Raw genomic sequence first — 15,181 nt, 5'->3', positions numbered from 1 at the left:
AGATGCAACGATAGCATGAAAAGCACCAAGTCAGTGTGCGGTGACTTTATGATGCAACCTCCTCATGCTTACCGAAACTGATACAGTCTGTGGCGATCTCCTTGTTCAAGCGTGAGTTTCGTCTTTACTCAGGTGAATCCGCCACAAGACGGGAATCCAAAAAAAAAAATAAAACGTGATCTTCCTGGTAACGGCTACCCTCACCAACTACTAGGCAAGCCGGAACGCCGCTCCACAGAGCGTCCCGAAGCCAAACAGACTCATCGCATGAAAACTTGCACCCATTCCCTATGTGCTGCCGGCACAAGCGAAACGCTTGCAAGAATGTTTAAAGAATTATGACATACAAGTCGCATACGTGCCCTCATACTAATTCAGAAGCCAACTGGTTGCCCTCATACTAATTCAGAAGCCAACTGGTACGCATGAAAGACCCATGGACTGGAACGTGAAAGCTGTCCTGGAGTGATATATAAGAAACCCTGTCGAGACTGCAATGTATAGTACATCGGAGAAACAGGCTACTTCAAGCGGATTATCAAGCAGCATGAAAATGACGCAACTAAGAGACACGCCACCACGAGCGCACTAGCTGAAGAACTCTTTACCGTGGGTCACCACATTGATTGGAACTCTGCGACTGGCATCGCCAGGGAATAAGCACTTTCGTCCCGGCTTCTTCTGGAATCATTATTAATCCAGTCGAGGCCTCTTGCACCTAATCCGACACGTGGAAATCTGCCAGAGATATACACCAGATCTTTGCGCCATCTACTACGTACATAAGGCCCGACCCAACTTGCCACGGTTTATGGGAACAAGACACTTGTAGGGGACACGAAACATAAAAAGGAATAGTTGCTTTGTTCAAACTTTGGCGAGTGTTTGTGTGCTGTCAAGAAGGAAAAGCAATTGTTTCTGTAAAGAAGTAATACAGTAAATTACTCAAGACGCTCTGGGGCCTGTCAGTATTTTTATAGACTTGAGGACGTTCGAAATTTCGCTTAAGGTAAAAAAACGGGAATTCCAACATATCGTGTCAGTGCTTTACACATTTACTGTTAGATACACAAGCAATACCAGGATGAATATTCGCTTGAGCTCCCCCCCTCCCACCCAGAAAAAAGAATGTGCAGCCATTGGCAAGCGTAATAAGCAATACTAGATTAAAATTTTTCTGTCCGCTCTCTGGCGTGATGGAGCTACGTTTCTTCACGTTAGATCCGACGCAGGCGCTTGCACCAAATGAGAAAATGCCTGCCGCATCCAGCATAGCAGACGCTGTTAAGCCCCACTTTTTATCATTTTGCTCACACACACTATAGTTCAGTGGAAATTTATGAGGGTTCGATTCCATCCAACTCGATTTTTAGTACCATTCGGCGGAACTACAAAGAATACTGAGAACCTATTCTTTCAACTCATAGCAAACATGACTATAGTACCGAATAACACAACAATACAGACATTCAAAACATTTGTATGTAGCAGCTTGTCAATATACGCCATTCAATTCTCCAGAATTTCAAGAACATCCTAGTTTAGTGCTGTAGAAGGGTAATGAGAGTTCAGGAGAGTGCTACCTAACTTATGATGATTTTGTCAGCCATGTTCTTTAGAAGAATAGACAAGAGTGCCCATATGAGTTTCCCCTCTATCTCAACTAAATAATCCACGATAATTTTTTTTAAAGTAATCACTGGGACTTCATCACCTTACTAGACACATAAACTTATTCTACTCCTCTGCTGCTGCTGGGGGAGGAGAGAGAGAGCTATGCGTATAGGAATGCGACTAAGGAAATCAGTTGCTTCCATTACAAATATAAGTCCCTTTGTTGAACGGTTCCTCCAGCGGGATCACTTGTTCGACAGTTATTGATGAACACGTGTATGTCTATTAGAACATTTTAACCCCTGATCTTTAAATTTTAAAGAACTATTCATATTCGTTAACGCTTAGATCATGTGTGTTTTCTGTGTTGGGCGCTAAAGACCAAAGCATGAGGTGCACTCATCATCTTACCTGCAATAGACAAGTGTACTATTGTGAGCAATATGAGCGGGAACACGTGAATGCTTTGCAAAGAGCCTCGAAACCGAGTTAGCGCGATACGCGCATAGCGCTGTCGAAAACAGAGACGAAAGGGGGGGGGGTGCGCTCTTCCACTAACTCATTGCACTCGCGCCTCGCTTGCGTTGCTACGAAACGGCATATGATTACCTTTCACCTACCGCTAGCGATAATAAGCCGGTTATAGCACGCAGAGCATGGCAATGCGTTTCTTATAGTTCTGCGCAAATTACCTCTCTCTCTCTATACTTCTCTCTATGACACGCACAGAACGTCTGGCAGTGTTACCGGCTTGATACTGTGGCGCCTGTATTAACGTTCACGCGCAGGAAAAAGTAATATTTTTTATGTCTATTTTGTTGTGTCCTGGGTCTTCTGAACGGAGAGAAGTTACGCGCAGCAGGCTGAAAAGTTTTTATTGACCAGTTGCAACATGGTAACAAAGTTTTAATGCACATAAAAAGTACCCAATTATATTACCAATAGCTTGCCCTTTTCTTGCGCGTTTGGTGGGATAATAAAGGCTCACTCCCACTAGGCCGATCCGACACCGATTTCGGTGCGCCGATTGTCGGAGACAGCGTTTATTTTACCTTGGTAAAATAAACATACATTCCATGGTACAGGGTACGTTGTACGACAGAGGTACAACGTTGGTACATTGCACCTCTGTCGCAATGTACCAACGCCAAGCCCTCGACCGACTATCGGCAGATTGTCGGCGTCTGCACAGAGTGACAGAGGAGTCGACACGAAGGAAAATAAACGCTGTCGCCGACAGTCAGCCCACCGAAGTCGGTGTCGGGTCGGCCTAGTGTGAGCGAGCTTTATTGGGTCATGGCTCCGCCGGCTTGAATGACGGCATCCATTCCTTCTGGCAGAGACCCGTAGAAAGCCTCGACGAAGGCTGTGCCACTTTGAAGACGTTTCTACTCTTCTTGTATAGTTTCCCACAGTTCATCAGTGGTCGCCAAGTTCAACGAGAGCGTGGAAAGCCTAGCCTTCGTACGTGCTCAAACATATTCTATCATGTTCATGTTCGCACGCCACTCAAGGCGCATTATCCGTCGTTCATCTAAAAGACGTGTCTCGACCATTGCTGTATGCACAAGAGACAAGTCCTGTTGGAATATATAGTACACATGCGGGTGTAGACCATTCAATGCATATGTGATCATCTCTTGCTCCACCAATGTGCAATACGCAGCATTCGTAAATATCGCAGAGATTCTTACAATGGGACTTAGGACGTCACGCAAAATTAGCCGCCCACACGTTTACCGGCATGCGTCCGCTTACGGCCACCTCCTTGATGTTTTGCGGAAAGAAGCGCGTGTTCTCCATACGCCACACTTTATTCTGCTGGTCACCCTTCGGCTCGAGAGAGTATATTCGTCTGAGAAGCGTACATATTTTCACTCCGCCACTCTCCACCTGCGGTGATAGACAGCGAACTTCAGGTGAGCAGTTTTGTTGGAAGCTGTGAAAAGGGGCTTCTGAGGTGCGACTTAACTTCGGAGTGCGGTTTCCCTTCACCTTCGCCGTACCGGGCTGTCACTTACATTTTTCAGGTCGAGAGTACTGCGCACATCCTTCCAACCCTGAAATGGCTTCTCATTGGCTGCAGCAACAATTTGTAGGTCTTGGTTCATCGACCTGCCACGGGGTCGCCTCTCGCGTGGTGCATCCTTAATGCGTCCTTCATCTTGGTATGCTAGGCAGCTCTTGAACTGCCAACCTGTCAAGGCAGCAATGCTACGTTGCGTGTAACATTTCATTGACAATTTCACGACATCTTTGCGCTCAAAGGCGTTCGCGACATCATTAGGCGTTGAAACACCGATGACTGCTAGACACGGACAGCCTTGGTCTACTTTATAAGCGTATTCCACGAAAAACAAAACAGCTGCATCAATGCTCAGCCAACACCTCCTAAATGTGAGCAAACCCTGTGTGTCACGGCAGGCTACTTCAAGGCCGGTCCTTCAGTAGTTACGTAGCCTGATGGTTCATTGAATGCGGCTGCGCGCACTGATATGAACATATACCATTGCTAACGGCCGGTGACACGCAATCAGCTGCCGTTTCGTAGCAAGGCTTGTGAGGCGGGAGTGCGAACCGTTAGCGGAACAGCAGCACCCTGTCCACTTTGTTTCTGACAGCGGCCGCTGCGAATCGCCCCATGTCGGGTTTTAGGCTGACTGCCACGCGTTCGCGTGTTCCCACCCATATTGCTCACGATAGCACTTAGCAGAATTTAATGGTCAACAAAGACGCACGTCAAACATGTCAATGAATAAATGAAAACTTTGTAAGTGCGTTGCATTTAGGAGGTATTCCAATTGTTTTAATGAGCATGGAAATTGGGTTTGACTGATGTGTACCTACGATGTCAGCCTAAAATAAAGCGACTGGGAGATGTGCAGTGGAAGCAGGCATAAATTCACTTGGTTTTGTTTCAGTACAAGAAAAGGGGAACCCGTAAGTACGCCTTATTTGCAGAACCTCCGCCCTGAAATCGCTGAACTTTTCTTGTCTAATGAACCTTGACGACGAAGCGTAGGGAGAGCTTCCCTACGCTAAGTTACTTTTTTTCCCCGGAGGAAAGTGTACTCGAGTCAAATAAAAAGAAATAAGAAACAAGAAGTAACTTATTTCTCAACTTCAAAAATAGTTGCAGTTATCTGAATTGTTTTTCAGTTCTCGAAGCTGGAAGCAAATCCTGAGCACTTGACACACAGCCAAAACTAATGGTGACACGTTGATGCTCAGGCAAACGAGTTTGTGTTAGTCTTCCTCACTGCTTATAGCTTTTCGCCTAAGGGTCAGAAATGATGTGAAGCCTTTTTATTTCCGGGACTGTCTTGAATCTGTGGAAGCAGGAGCGATGTGCTGCGTATCCATAAGCAAGGCACATAGAAATTACTCTTAGAGAGCACATTGTGAAACTTAAGAGGAAAATTTCCGATGATCTAACTGAAAAAGTAGGCTTAGTCGGACATGCGCGCTCGAAAAGCCTATTTCAAAACGAGTATGCACGAAGGTATTCTCCTTGTAGACATTTCTAAAACAACGAGAATTACATCTTACGAGTTGTCGCCCATTTCTCTACTTGTAATGTCAGTGTAATTAGGCTCCGGCTATGTGTAGAACATTTTTTGCGAGATGTTTAACATTTACCTAAAAAGAACAGCGTTCCACAGGATATTGCCAAGATAGGAAACGCTTTTTCTTATATTAGAATGTTTCTCGTTTTAAATACAAAAACAGAAAATATCTGGAATGCCCTTTCAGCGAAAGAGCCATCACTGTCCGGAGCTGTGTTTCACATGCCTTTCAGTTTTACTCTTGGCCTTGTTTAACAGGTGTCTACCTGAGCAGACGTTTACGTTTTTGAGACGATTCACCGTACACTTAAATATGTTCCGGATAATGGCTACAGGTATGTGAAGCACTGATCCAGATAAAAGTGGCCATTTCAGTGAGACGCTATTTTACATTTCTATTGTAATGCTCATTTAAATTTAAATTATTCCTGTAGATGCGTATAAAAGCGCCGTCCTACATAATTTGCGATGCTGTGTGGAACGCCGTTCCCTTGCCGTTATTAGGAATTATCAATATGCATCCTTTTTTTTATTCTAGCTAGAAATTAATTCCAGAAAAATTAAGAGGGCAGTGGAAAAGTGTGTCGGACATTTGTTGGGAAAGCTATCTGCCCAGTTGAAGCTGAAGATGAACTCACCTGCATTGAAGAAATACGTGCTGCAAAGCCATAAACTGCTTCCAAACTTTCGAAGCATGCTTTCCGTGTTCTTTTCTTGAACACACTTGTCGAGAGTGAACGTCGCACAAATAATCAGCATAGAAATGAACAGGCCGAACCACACCTAGGAAGAGATAGCAAATTTAGCTCTTGGCAATCAGGGAAGCAACAGTGATCAACTTCACAGTCTTCTGGTTAGGGCTAAGCCATACCAGGATGAAATGACCAATCGAGTGCGGCTTCTTGTGCAGGCTTATCGTGGTACCGGTGAGATCCCCTCGCCAAATCACTTTCCCAAGCGCAAAGTCAGTGACCTGCTTAGCACTGAGTCCTAATTAATTGCGCCAGAATGCCGCACTGCCGAGTTATCTTGTTTTTGGCGGCTTTTCCTTTTCGTTTTTAGGCTCGCGAATTTTCCCCCATGCACCAACTATTGATTTCTTGCCGTGACTGATTAACGAGGCTCGAAAGGTTGCATTGCGACGCTCCTCCGAAAGAAGCAGAACTAAGAACAATTATTTGAATCAGTTCTTTTAGGAAATCCTCAAAGTGAGAAAAGATTAATCAGACGGAGATTCCTCTAGACATAGCAGTAGCCAAACAGGCATCTGCTTTTAAACATAATCAAGCTTCTCGTAAGTTAGGGAACTTCGTATAAGAGTCGTCAGTTAGATGTGAATTCATTTGCTCATGAATATTAGGGCAGTTGAACATGCACTCGCTTATGAAGTTAAATATAAAAGAGTAAAAAGAGAGTGAAAGACACTTTGTTATTGAAAGCACAACGGTGAAGCCCTCAGCACGCGGCATCACTTGCGCCATGTCAATCGGCTATTAGCCAATCGGCTAATAAAGCCCTCAAAAGGTATTTGACGTCGAGAGTGGCTGGCGGCGGTAGTGCCTAAAAGAACATATCCAATCACTTCATTAATATAATAATAAAACATCTTATAACTATTGTAACAGCTGCCATTGCGAACCTTTTCTTATTTCGCGAGACTTATGTTTGGTTTTCATAAAAAAATAAACTAACACGCGGAATATATACCCAACGTACCACATAAGAATGCACGCATGCAGGTGCGTTAGTCTGCCTTGCGATTCACCAGCTCCTAAACCCACGTGACCTCATTGCGCTTGTTTTTTTTTTTCTTTTTGCTGTTTATAACTTCTCTTGACTGATGAACCATCGCGCCGCACATGCTAGTTTCAGTGAGCTGCCGTCTATATATACCAACCTTCTTTATATTCCTCTCTCTCTCTCTCTATTCTCTAAAACGAGCGAGTATCCTTCGTTTCCACATATCGCCGGGTCAGAGTATCGCTGCCGTTAAACAATGAGTCAATCACATGGCGGAAGCAATGTGTATGAATGATGAGTACTTGGGTAAGAAGAGGATAGTGTTGGTTGGCACTGACCATGGGATATGGGGTCTGTTCCCTCCATTCCCTAGCTATACACAGCAGTGTGCATATTTAGAGAATGGAGGGAAGGGATTTTTCAAGCCAAACAAGTTGCTTGTTGTGGCCATGGAACCGGTGCGGGCTACGAAAACGCTTCTGATCTTTTATCTTGACTTGGTCAGGGACCACCACCTTAGCTTAGCTTTGACTGCAGATCGATGCTGATTTCAAATTTTGCGACAGCATTTGTGTGTGTTCGCCAGTAAAGGCGAGTGACAATCTGACGGCAATTTCGGTGGAAGCAATGCAACATGTTTGCCCACCGACAAGGGTTATTTCTTCGTGGTTTAGAAGTGCCAAGCCAATTCCAACACACTTAAATTCTTGGTGTCAAGTGATAAATGCCTAATATGACTCTCATGAAAACATTTGGCATAAAACCCTCTGCGATAACTAAATCTTGCGTGACATGGCGCCAATACAGAAACTGGCGCTCACCCTTTCTTTCCTAAAGGCAAAGGGCGGCCGCAGGTAGAAGAGCAAAAATTTCCATAAATATATTAGACTATAGGACAAAAAAGAATTTTCGCCACAAGTGAATAAAATAATCACCCACCGCCTACTACAACTATACTGTTCAGTGCAGTCAAATTTGAAGGCGCCAATTTTACTTGAACGACAAGATTTGACCGGACAAGAGTGGCTGGATTAGGCTTCGAGTTTTTCTTAAAAGAAGCACAAAAAAAAGGCTTTGTTGAAAACCACCACATAGAGGCACTTCCTTCTCGCAGAGACTCAGCAGCAAGTGTCTGTACTTAGCAACTGTTGCGCAACAAGGACTTGTAAAAAGATACATTACCACTGACACAAGCAAATTTCAAGTATACGAGGGATTGTGCGCGCCGTTTTGTCCGGTTAATTACGTTATTTTTGTGTAAATACCTGTGTCGGGACAACTTCGAAAGACATTTCACAAAATGACCCGACATCAAGCTTGTCTAAGAATTGGAGCGTGCCAAGCGAAGAACACTGTGTCGGATCAGACGACACAATTTTCACGAGCCTCCGACTAATAGACGCGACGATAAAAAAAGATCTCCACTAAGATCAAGTAAAAGATGTTAAGTATCACTTTGTTATCTCTAGTATGCATAGCTGCTCCGCGTTTTATAGCAAAACTCGTAAAAGAATTCTCATCATTTGCTCTGTGACCGCCGCAACAAGCGATTAAATTTGCAGAGCGTTCAATTTGATGGATGTTTTAACATCAACGTTCTGGGCTAGCACAACCGTAAAACACAGTGCGTGGGGCGATTGGAAATTGCTGTTTGCCTATGATCAGGCTCCATGCCATTTCGAGGTGAACCGGGCGTCTGCATCCGATGGAGTTTATGAGGCTCTTCATCTCGTATCGAGAACGCTAACGAAATATTATATGATCCGTACGTTTTCTTAAGTCATAACTTGACAAACGAGAACTCGCTCCACTTTTGTCAAACTCTTCTTTCTTTTACTAGTTCTCTTCTTCCTGTATATTGTTTGTCGTCCTCCTGTCCGAACTTTTAATTTGCCAGGAAAGCCTCTGTGATAAGCTGGAAGGGTACTAGCTGTTTTTTACATAGCACAAACATGGGTTATGACACAGAGGTTGGCTCTATCAGCTAATCTACGGGAAATCGGGGCAAGAAGAAGAAATTCAACGAGTAAAAAATTAGGATGACTAAAATTTAGAAGCTAGCAAACAAAACGTGCAATAAAGTATTAATTTGCATGTTATCATTTATAAAGAAAGCAGTGACACGAGAAGACATCGTTGAGTGTGCGTCATTGATCAATAAATAAGATTGAAAGACCCTTCCTCTATGCCCGCTTTGTGTACTTTCTCGTTGAGCCATTTTTTAAATTTCGATGTGTTCACCTTAACGTGAATATTAGATTATAGCAGGAACATGAGTGAGTCTGTAGGTTAACATCTTTGAAATGAAACGTTGCGAAGGAATGACGGGAAATGTTAGACCCACATCTTCTCAAGACGCTTCTAGAGCATCTGTATTGTTTTTTTTTCTAATCATATACCATTTACTCTGAAGGCAGCGAATGTCTCACTGAATTGGCTCAAATTAGTCTAGCTTCTAGCATTATTCACTCCGTAATGGCGCAGACAGGAGTGCGTGGCTTTGACGGCCCCTCACCAGGCCAGATAGCAAATTTTGGTTATACGCTCAAAGTTGTTGCCTGCGCTATAGGGAGAGTTCTGCTGCAAGAATTTTTCAAATTGGCTAATAGCCGAGTCAGCGACATTACAGTGCCGCCAACCCATGATTTCAGGAGGCGAGGGCCATTGCTGAGAGAGACACTCTCTCCACTTGCCCCATCTAGCGTCCGAAAGCGAAATTCCTTCCCTACGCTCTCCCATACCGGAGCTCGAGGATCGCGGGACATATACGTCACGGATCCCGCCTTGATTTTCTTTTTCCTTTATTCTTTTTTTGCTTCGCGGCGCAACTCTGCTGAACGCATCTCACGCAAGCTGTCGCGTTTGTCTCTTTTCGCGCAGCACATGATTTTGCACGCTCTGCGCGAGAACACCTGACTAGCGGTATAAGTCAGTACTACGCGAATACTGATGTAGGCATACGCGGTGCGAAAACCGTGATGGCGTGCTGGAAAACCGTAGGGAACGGCATACTTTCGTTGTCTGCAGGCGAGATTGCACGACGTGGGAACTAGTAGACAAAACAGAAGTACATCTCTCTCCCTGCGGGCGTAGCAATAGAAGAACAAACAGACATTCGGTTTGTTCGATTTAATATTTCTGTAAACATTAATTGGCCTACTGAAGGAACAGAATGCACAAATAACAGATGTTGTCTTGAATAATTCTCGAAGTCACGTGTCACTACGAACGACGTCATAAGTGTGCGATGTAAATAAAGCCGTACTTGTGAGATAGAAGTCGACTCTCCGGCTGGGATGGCGGAAACCGCGAGGAAAAGGACAAACAGCGTTCGGTTTGAAATTTCAGCTTTCTGTGGTGCATAGTGATGTAATGCTTAGCAGACATGATTGTTAGCGCGCGTTGTTTGTACGGCGCTTGTAAGCTCAAAATGGCCAGACCTGCCCAGGGGTCCTTTTAGGCCAGTCCTGACCCTGCATCCTGTGACGTAGTGAACATGTCCTGACGAGACTGGCGACCCCCCCCCTCCTGGCTTGGGCGTGCCTTCACCCATTCTATCTTCTCCAGAAGAATTCAGTTTAACACGGCAGTTTGTTTTTGATAGGTTCCTGATTAAGTCTGCCTTCATTTCATCAACCAGACTCTATAATTATAGCTGTAGCAGCTTCGTTCTCATAAAATGTAATTTGTTGGATTCGCGGACCTTCTCAGGCACCGTCTAGTGCCATTTTCGCCGCTTTCTATTTACTAAACTGCTCCCAGATGGCACTGCAAATTTTTTAAAGCAATCGACAGCAACCATGGGCGGATTTCTACATGCCACTGTAGTAACTATTGCACCTATTTGCTGAGGACTATCGCTTTCCCCATTTTTTTCTTTTCATCTCACCTATTGCCAGAACGTAAACTTTACATGTGCAGGCTACAAGAGAAAAAACAACATGTCATCGTCATGAGCAGATATAAAATTAAGCCGCACAGTGTGGACGACAGACGGAGTGCTGCTGCAGTAAGTTGCAGAGGATAGATATTCTTGGCGGGGAATTCGGAGTTGAAGTGCGAGGTTGTATTGTTATACTCGCTGCTGAATTCTTCGGTCAAGTTGCTCTACTTTTCTGTTTTTATGGTCTTTTCTTTCTTTGAACCCAAGAAAAACACAACAATTCGATACAGTCAAAGCAGGCTAAATAAATAGACAACATCAAGTGTGATGAGAACTGCCCATAACTAAAGCCAACGAAGTTTCCAAGAAGTTCTGAACCACCTCCTGGTGCGTTGTAGAGTGGACGAAATTAACTCTATGACATGTAACAAATACTGTATATTTAACAGGGTACATTTTCATTCGAAGCACCCCAACCTTTAGTATATTGTTTGCATTTTGATAATAAAGCACCTGGCTATATAAAAAATATGCTGCTTGACTATTTCATACATGAGAGTGAACAAGTAAATTTTTGCACGAAACAGATAACCGCTGCCTTTCGTGTATTGCTGTAGTGATCATTTCTTTTGCGCAAGAATCCATCTATTTACTGCCTTAATATAATTTGTAGGTCTGGTGCTTTCACAATTTCACTTACCTCTGCGCTGAAAGACGACGCAAACGCAAAGGGGTCGACATATTTCGAAGGTTTTGGGGTCATGAAGTGCATTTCGGTGAAGACGTAAGACGGCGTAATTTCTCCCATTTCCATTCTCTCAACGGTAGCCATCACTGGCCCCACAAACACGTCGCTGTCCTGCGGACCGTTCGAAATCTTGAGTACATCTTGATGCAGTAATGAATGTACCAAAAGAACACGTTTATTCTAATGCGGCTGTTATTGCGGTGATATCGCAATTTTTAACTATTTATGTACAAATGACGCAAGCTTATGAATCATTCTGCATTTTTAAGGCTGATATACTAGTCAAAACATTCTAATATGAGAATCCACACAAAATATTTCCTTTGGGTATACCACAAAGTACACGGCACTTGCGCTCTCATTGGTAAAGAAATGAAGTCACCTTTCAAAAATTCCTCTGAAAGATCTTCAGGAAACTGGAGCCGTGAAGCCGTAAAGTTTAGACGAACAAAACACAGAGATTAAGCATGAATGAGCATGAGCAGCGCGATGCCTATGAGGGGCCGTTTATACATTTAATCCAAGTATTGTTTTAAATGCGTAAGCCTGTTTATGCCTGCCCAACGAGAATCCTGTCCGTTGTTCACGTAGGAGAAATGCAATGGCGTATACCCCCTTGAGCAATGGCTCGTACACCCGTAAACAAGCAAAAAATGCAGTGGCTTATACTCACGTAAGGCAGAGGCTGCAAGCGCTCAGAACAATGAGGCAAAGAGTGCGTACATTCTTTGAAATCACCCATACGAGACACAGAACAGAATAAGTTTCATTAAAGAACAAGCTCAAGACAGGCACTCAAAACATCAATAAAGCATTGCGTACCCCCCTCAACAAATGTAGTGTTGGTTTTGAAAAAGCTTCACTGGACATCCAGGTTGATAAGGACCGATAAGAGTTGATAAGGGTCGGATCATGATGGTGACTCATGAGGGTTGCTAAAGGTTTATACGACTCGAATCAAGTTTCATTACATTGATAGTGACACCGGGCTGCGCGGAAATGAACAAGTTGCACAATGCTTACGCATACTTGGAGAACTCCCAGAGCAGTTTCTTAGTGGATTTTTCAACCCAAGTGCATGGAGTGATAAATTATTTTTAGCGACTTACAATAACACAAACTTTCAGCAGCTACTGATAGTGCCCCTCATAGGGTATACCGACTGATTGGCCTGTAAGCCTGCTCCCAAATTGAATACACGGCCTAATAACCAAACAAGACAAAGCTATCAATAAGAGTAAAACAAGGCATGTTCCTTGTCAAAACGCTGGCTGCAGCAGCAGTCCTCGTTGTATTACTGTTGATTTATTCAAACCTTTATCTTCCTGTGAATTTTGGCCTTGCTTAAACAAAACAGTGGTTTCCCAGAAGGATGGAGGCTTGAAAGAATCAACAGTGGTCAAGCAGAAGGAGCCCTAACACGACAGCAATGTTTAGAAAGAGGAACTTGGCCTTGAAGAACGCACATTCCGTTGTCACAGTGCTCACTTCTGGCGGGTATGATCATGTTCGTTTCCAATTGACCAACATGCGGTGTTGTGTTTTAATGCATGGGACAGGATTAGCTGGCAATCTATGATGATCTGCACAGCCTGACAGGAGGCAGAAGACGAAAAGACACAACGGAGACTTGTCTCCACCGGGCCTTTCATCCTTTGTCCACGGTCATGTGGTGCGAATCATTATTTTTCAGTATAGCAGTAAGAGCGCAATGCCCATGCGTGTCTCTACGAAAGCGGCTTTGGCCGAGCATGAACCACGTAGCCTTGATTTATTTCACTAAGCCACTAAGAGATTCATTTTGTAACTACTCACTTTTTCGCGATACATGCACGTAGCACGTGGTCAATATAGGATGTCCCAGCTAAGTTTAGCTAAGCTGTTGAACGAAAAGAAAGATTTAGAGAACATGGTACAAGATGCGATCTCAAGACGTAGAGTCTTCAGTCATCTTTTTAATTACATCTTGAACCTTTATTCTTTTAGTCTGTTTATTTAAACAGCTTGGTTAATGTTAGCTCTGGCACCATTTTTTTAAATCTTTTGATTACTTCAACTGCTTGGCTGATTTTACCTGGGACACAAGGCATTTGAGTGGATTCCGGCCGGCATGGCTAATGCTGGTATTTTCTTGTTCACTAGAGTTTCTACAGTGTTGTGTGTCCATTAGAGGCGGATACTTACACCTCGGGCAATGAGTCCGAGGTAACCGGTGTAACTTCCGTTGAGTTTAAATCCCCAAATGGTTTCATTCTGGTTAACGATTAAAAGCCTGAAAAAGAAAGCGAGAAGATTACTTGCAATATACGTGAAACTATAGGAATCGTTTTAGGACTCCTTTCTTTTTTCAGATTAGACTCTCCTAATCGACATCTACATATATATATATATATATATATATATATATATATATATATATATATATATATATATATATATATATATATATATATGGAACTACAATAAAGCTCTTATATGAAAAAAATTGCTAACATGAAAGAGAACACCTATGCTTTTAGCGGATACACGTGACCTAAACATGCCGTTAAACATTTCTGTCTGACAAAATGGTGTATGTGCGGAAGTACGGGTGTGCGAATGATCAAATTTTCTAATACAAATAGAAAAGTTGCTGGTATTAAACTGGAAGATTCACTATGCGAAGCTGTCGATTTTTCGTTTGTGTTAAAGATGTAGAGAATAAAAACACTTACTGGAGACTCGCGGGAGGCAGAACGATGGATTTAGGGAATGTTCCCTATGAATGTGGTGTTATTCTGCAGCAGTGCTTTGTCTAGCGAGGCGCCAGTTCCTTATTCAACGCATGGAGCACAAAACTTTTGCTGAATAATTTCCAGTCATTCAAAAAGAGCTCGATTTTAGGCTACCTATATGGATATTTATTTCTATTGGCCATTTGGAAATTCACATCTTGTTTTCATCTACTTAAATCTAGTACCGAGGTATCATACAATGCATTTCTCTCCTTCAGCCAGCGCAGCACTCTACGTGCATCCGGTAACACGCTGTTCCCCTGTTTCAGCACTGTCATTGCCATGGTGACGCACATAAATGCCAGCATTTTTTATCACTCATAAGCTACTTACCTGTCCGGACATCTAGTCCTGATTACTAATACATGCTCGAGCGGACGTACACAAGCAAAATATTTTATCAATCTAAATCTACGAGAACTTGATGTTTTTAGTATTTTAAAAATGAGAAAATATGTAATAATGGACAAAATATGTGTTGGTTGTTTTTATACCATTTGATCCCACGTATAACAAACTTAACAGTGAAACCATGCTTTTTCTATCAATGTTTTGCTCTGGTGACGTTTGCGGCCCGTGCTGAGTGCTTAGAAGCGAGAAAGAAAAATTTGGTTTTTGCGAATATAGGTAACCACGTACTTCTTTTTCGACGCTCTTGAAATGATCTCCATCATGGTGGCAATAGGCCCCTCAAGCACAAGCCCGCCAGGTGCAGGTGTGCTTACTATGTAGGGCATTACCTGCGATTTAAAGCTTTTGTGAGCGCTTCTACAGTCAGTTCATCCAGTATTCTCTAAGGCAATGCCGTAAGCTCAAACCAAAAGTTTATCAGTGTAATCATTTTTATGAATTTCGT

The 15,181-nt window shown here is 43.2% G+C and overlaps 1 protein-coding gene across 1 annotated transcript in view; it reads right to left on the bottom strand.

Moving 5' to 3' along the window:
• LOC142564753 (ionotropic receptor 93a-like) overlaps positions 1-11,635 on the bottom strand; it is a 28,842-nt gene extending 17,207 nt beyond the window's left edge. Inside the window, exons 1-2 of the mRNA XM_075675901.1 lie at positions 11,504-11,635; positions 5,819-5,963 (exon numbers count right to left, since the gene is read on the bottom strand). Coding sequence (XP_075532016.1) covers positions 5,819-5,963; positions 11,504-11,635 — 277 coding nt within the window. The remainder of the gene's footprint in view (positions 1-5,818; positions 5,964-11,503) is intronic.
• Positions 11,636-15,181: the final 3,546 nt, after the last annotated feature.

This window comes from Dermacentor variabilis, chromosome 11 (assembly GCF_050947875.1).
Source record: "Dermacentor variabilis isolate Ectoservices chromosome 11, ASM5094787v1, whole genome shotgun sequence".
Taxonomy (NCBI): Eukaryota; Metazoa; Arthropoda; class Arachnida; order Ixodida; family Ixodidae; genus Dermacentor; species Dermacentor variabilis.
Note: the sequence above shows the minus strand (reverse complement) of the source record. Positions and strands in the feature narration are given on the sequence as shown.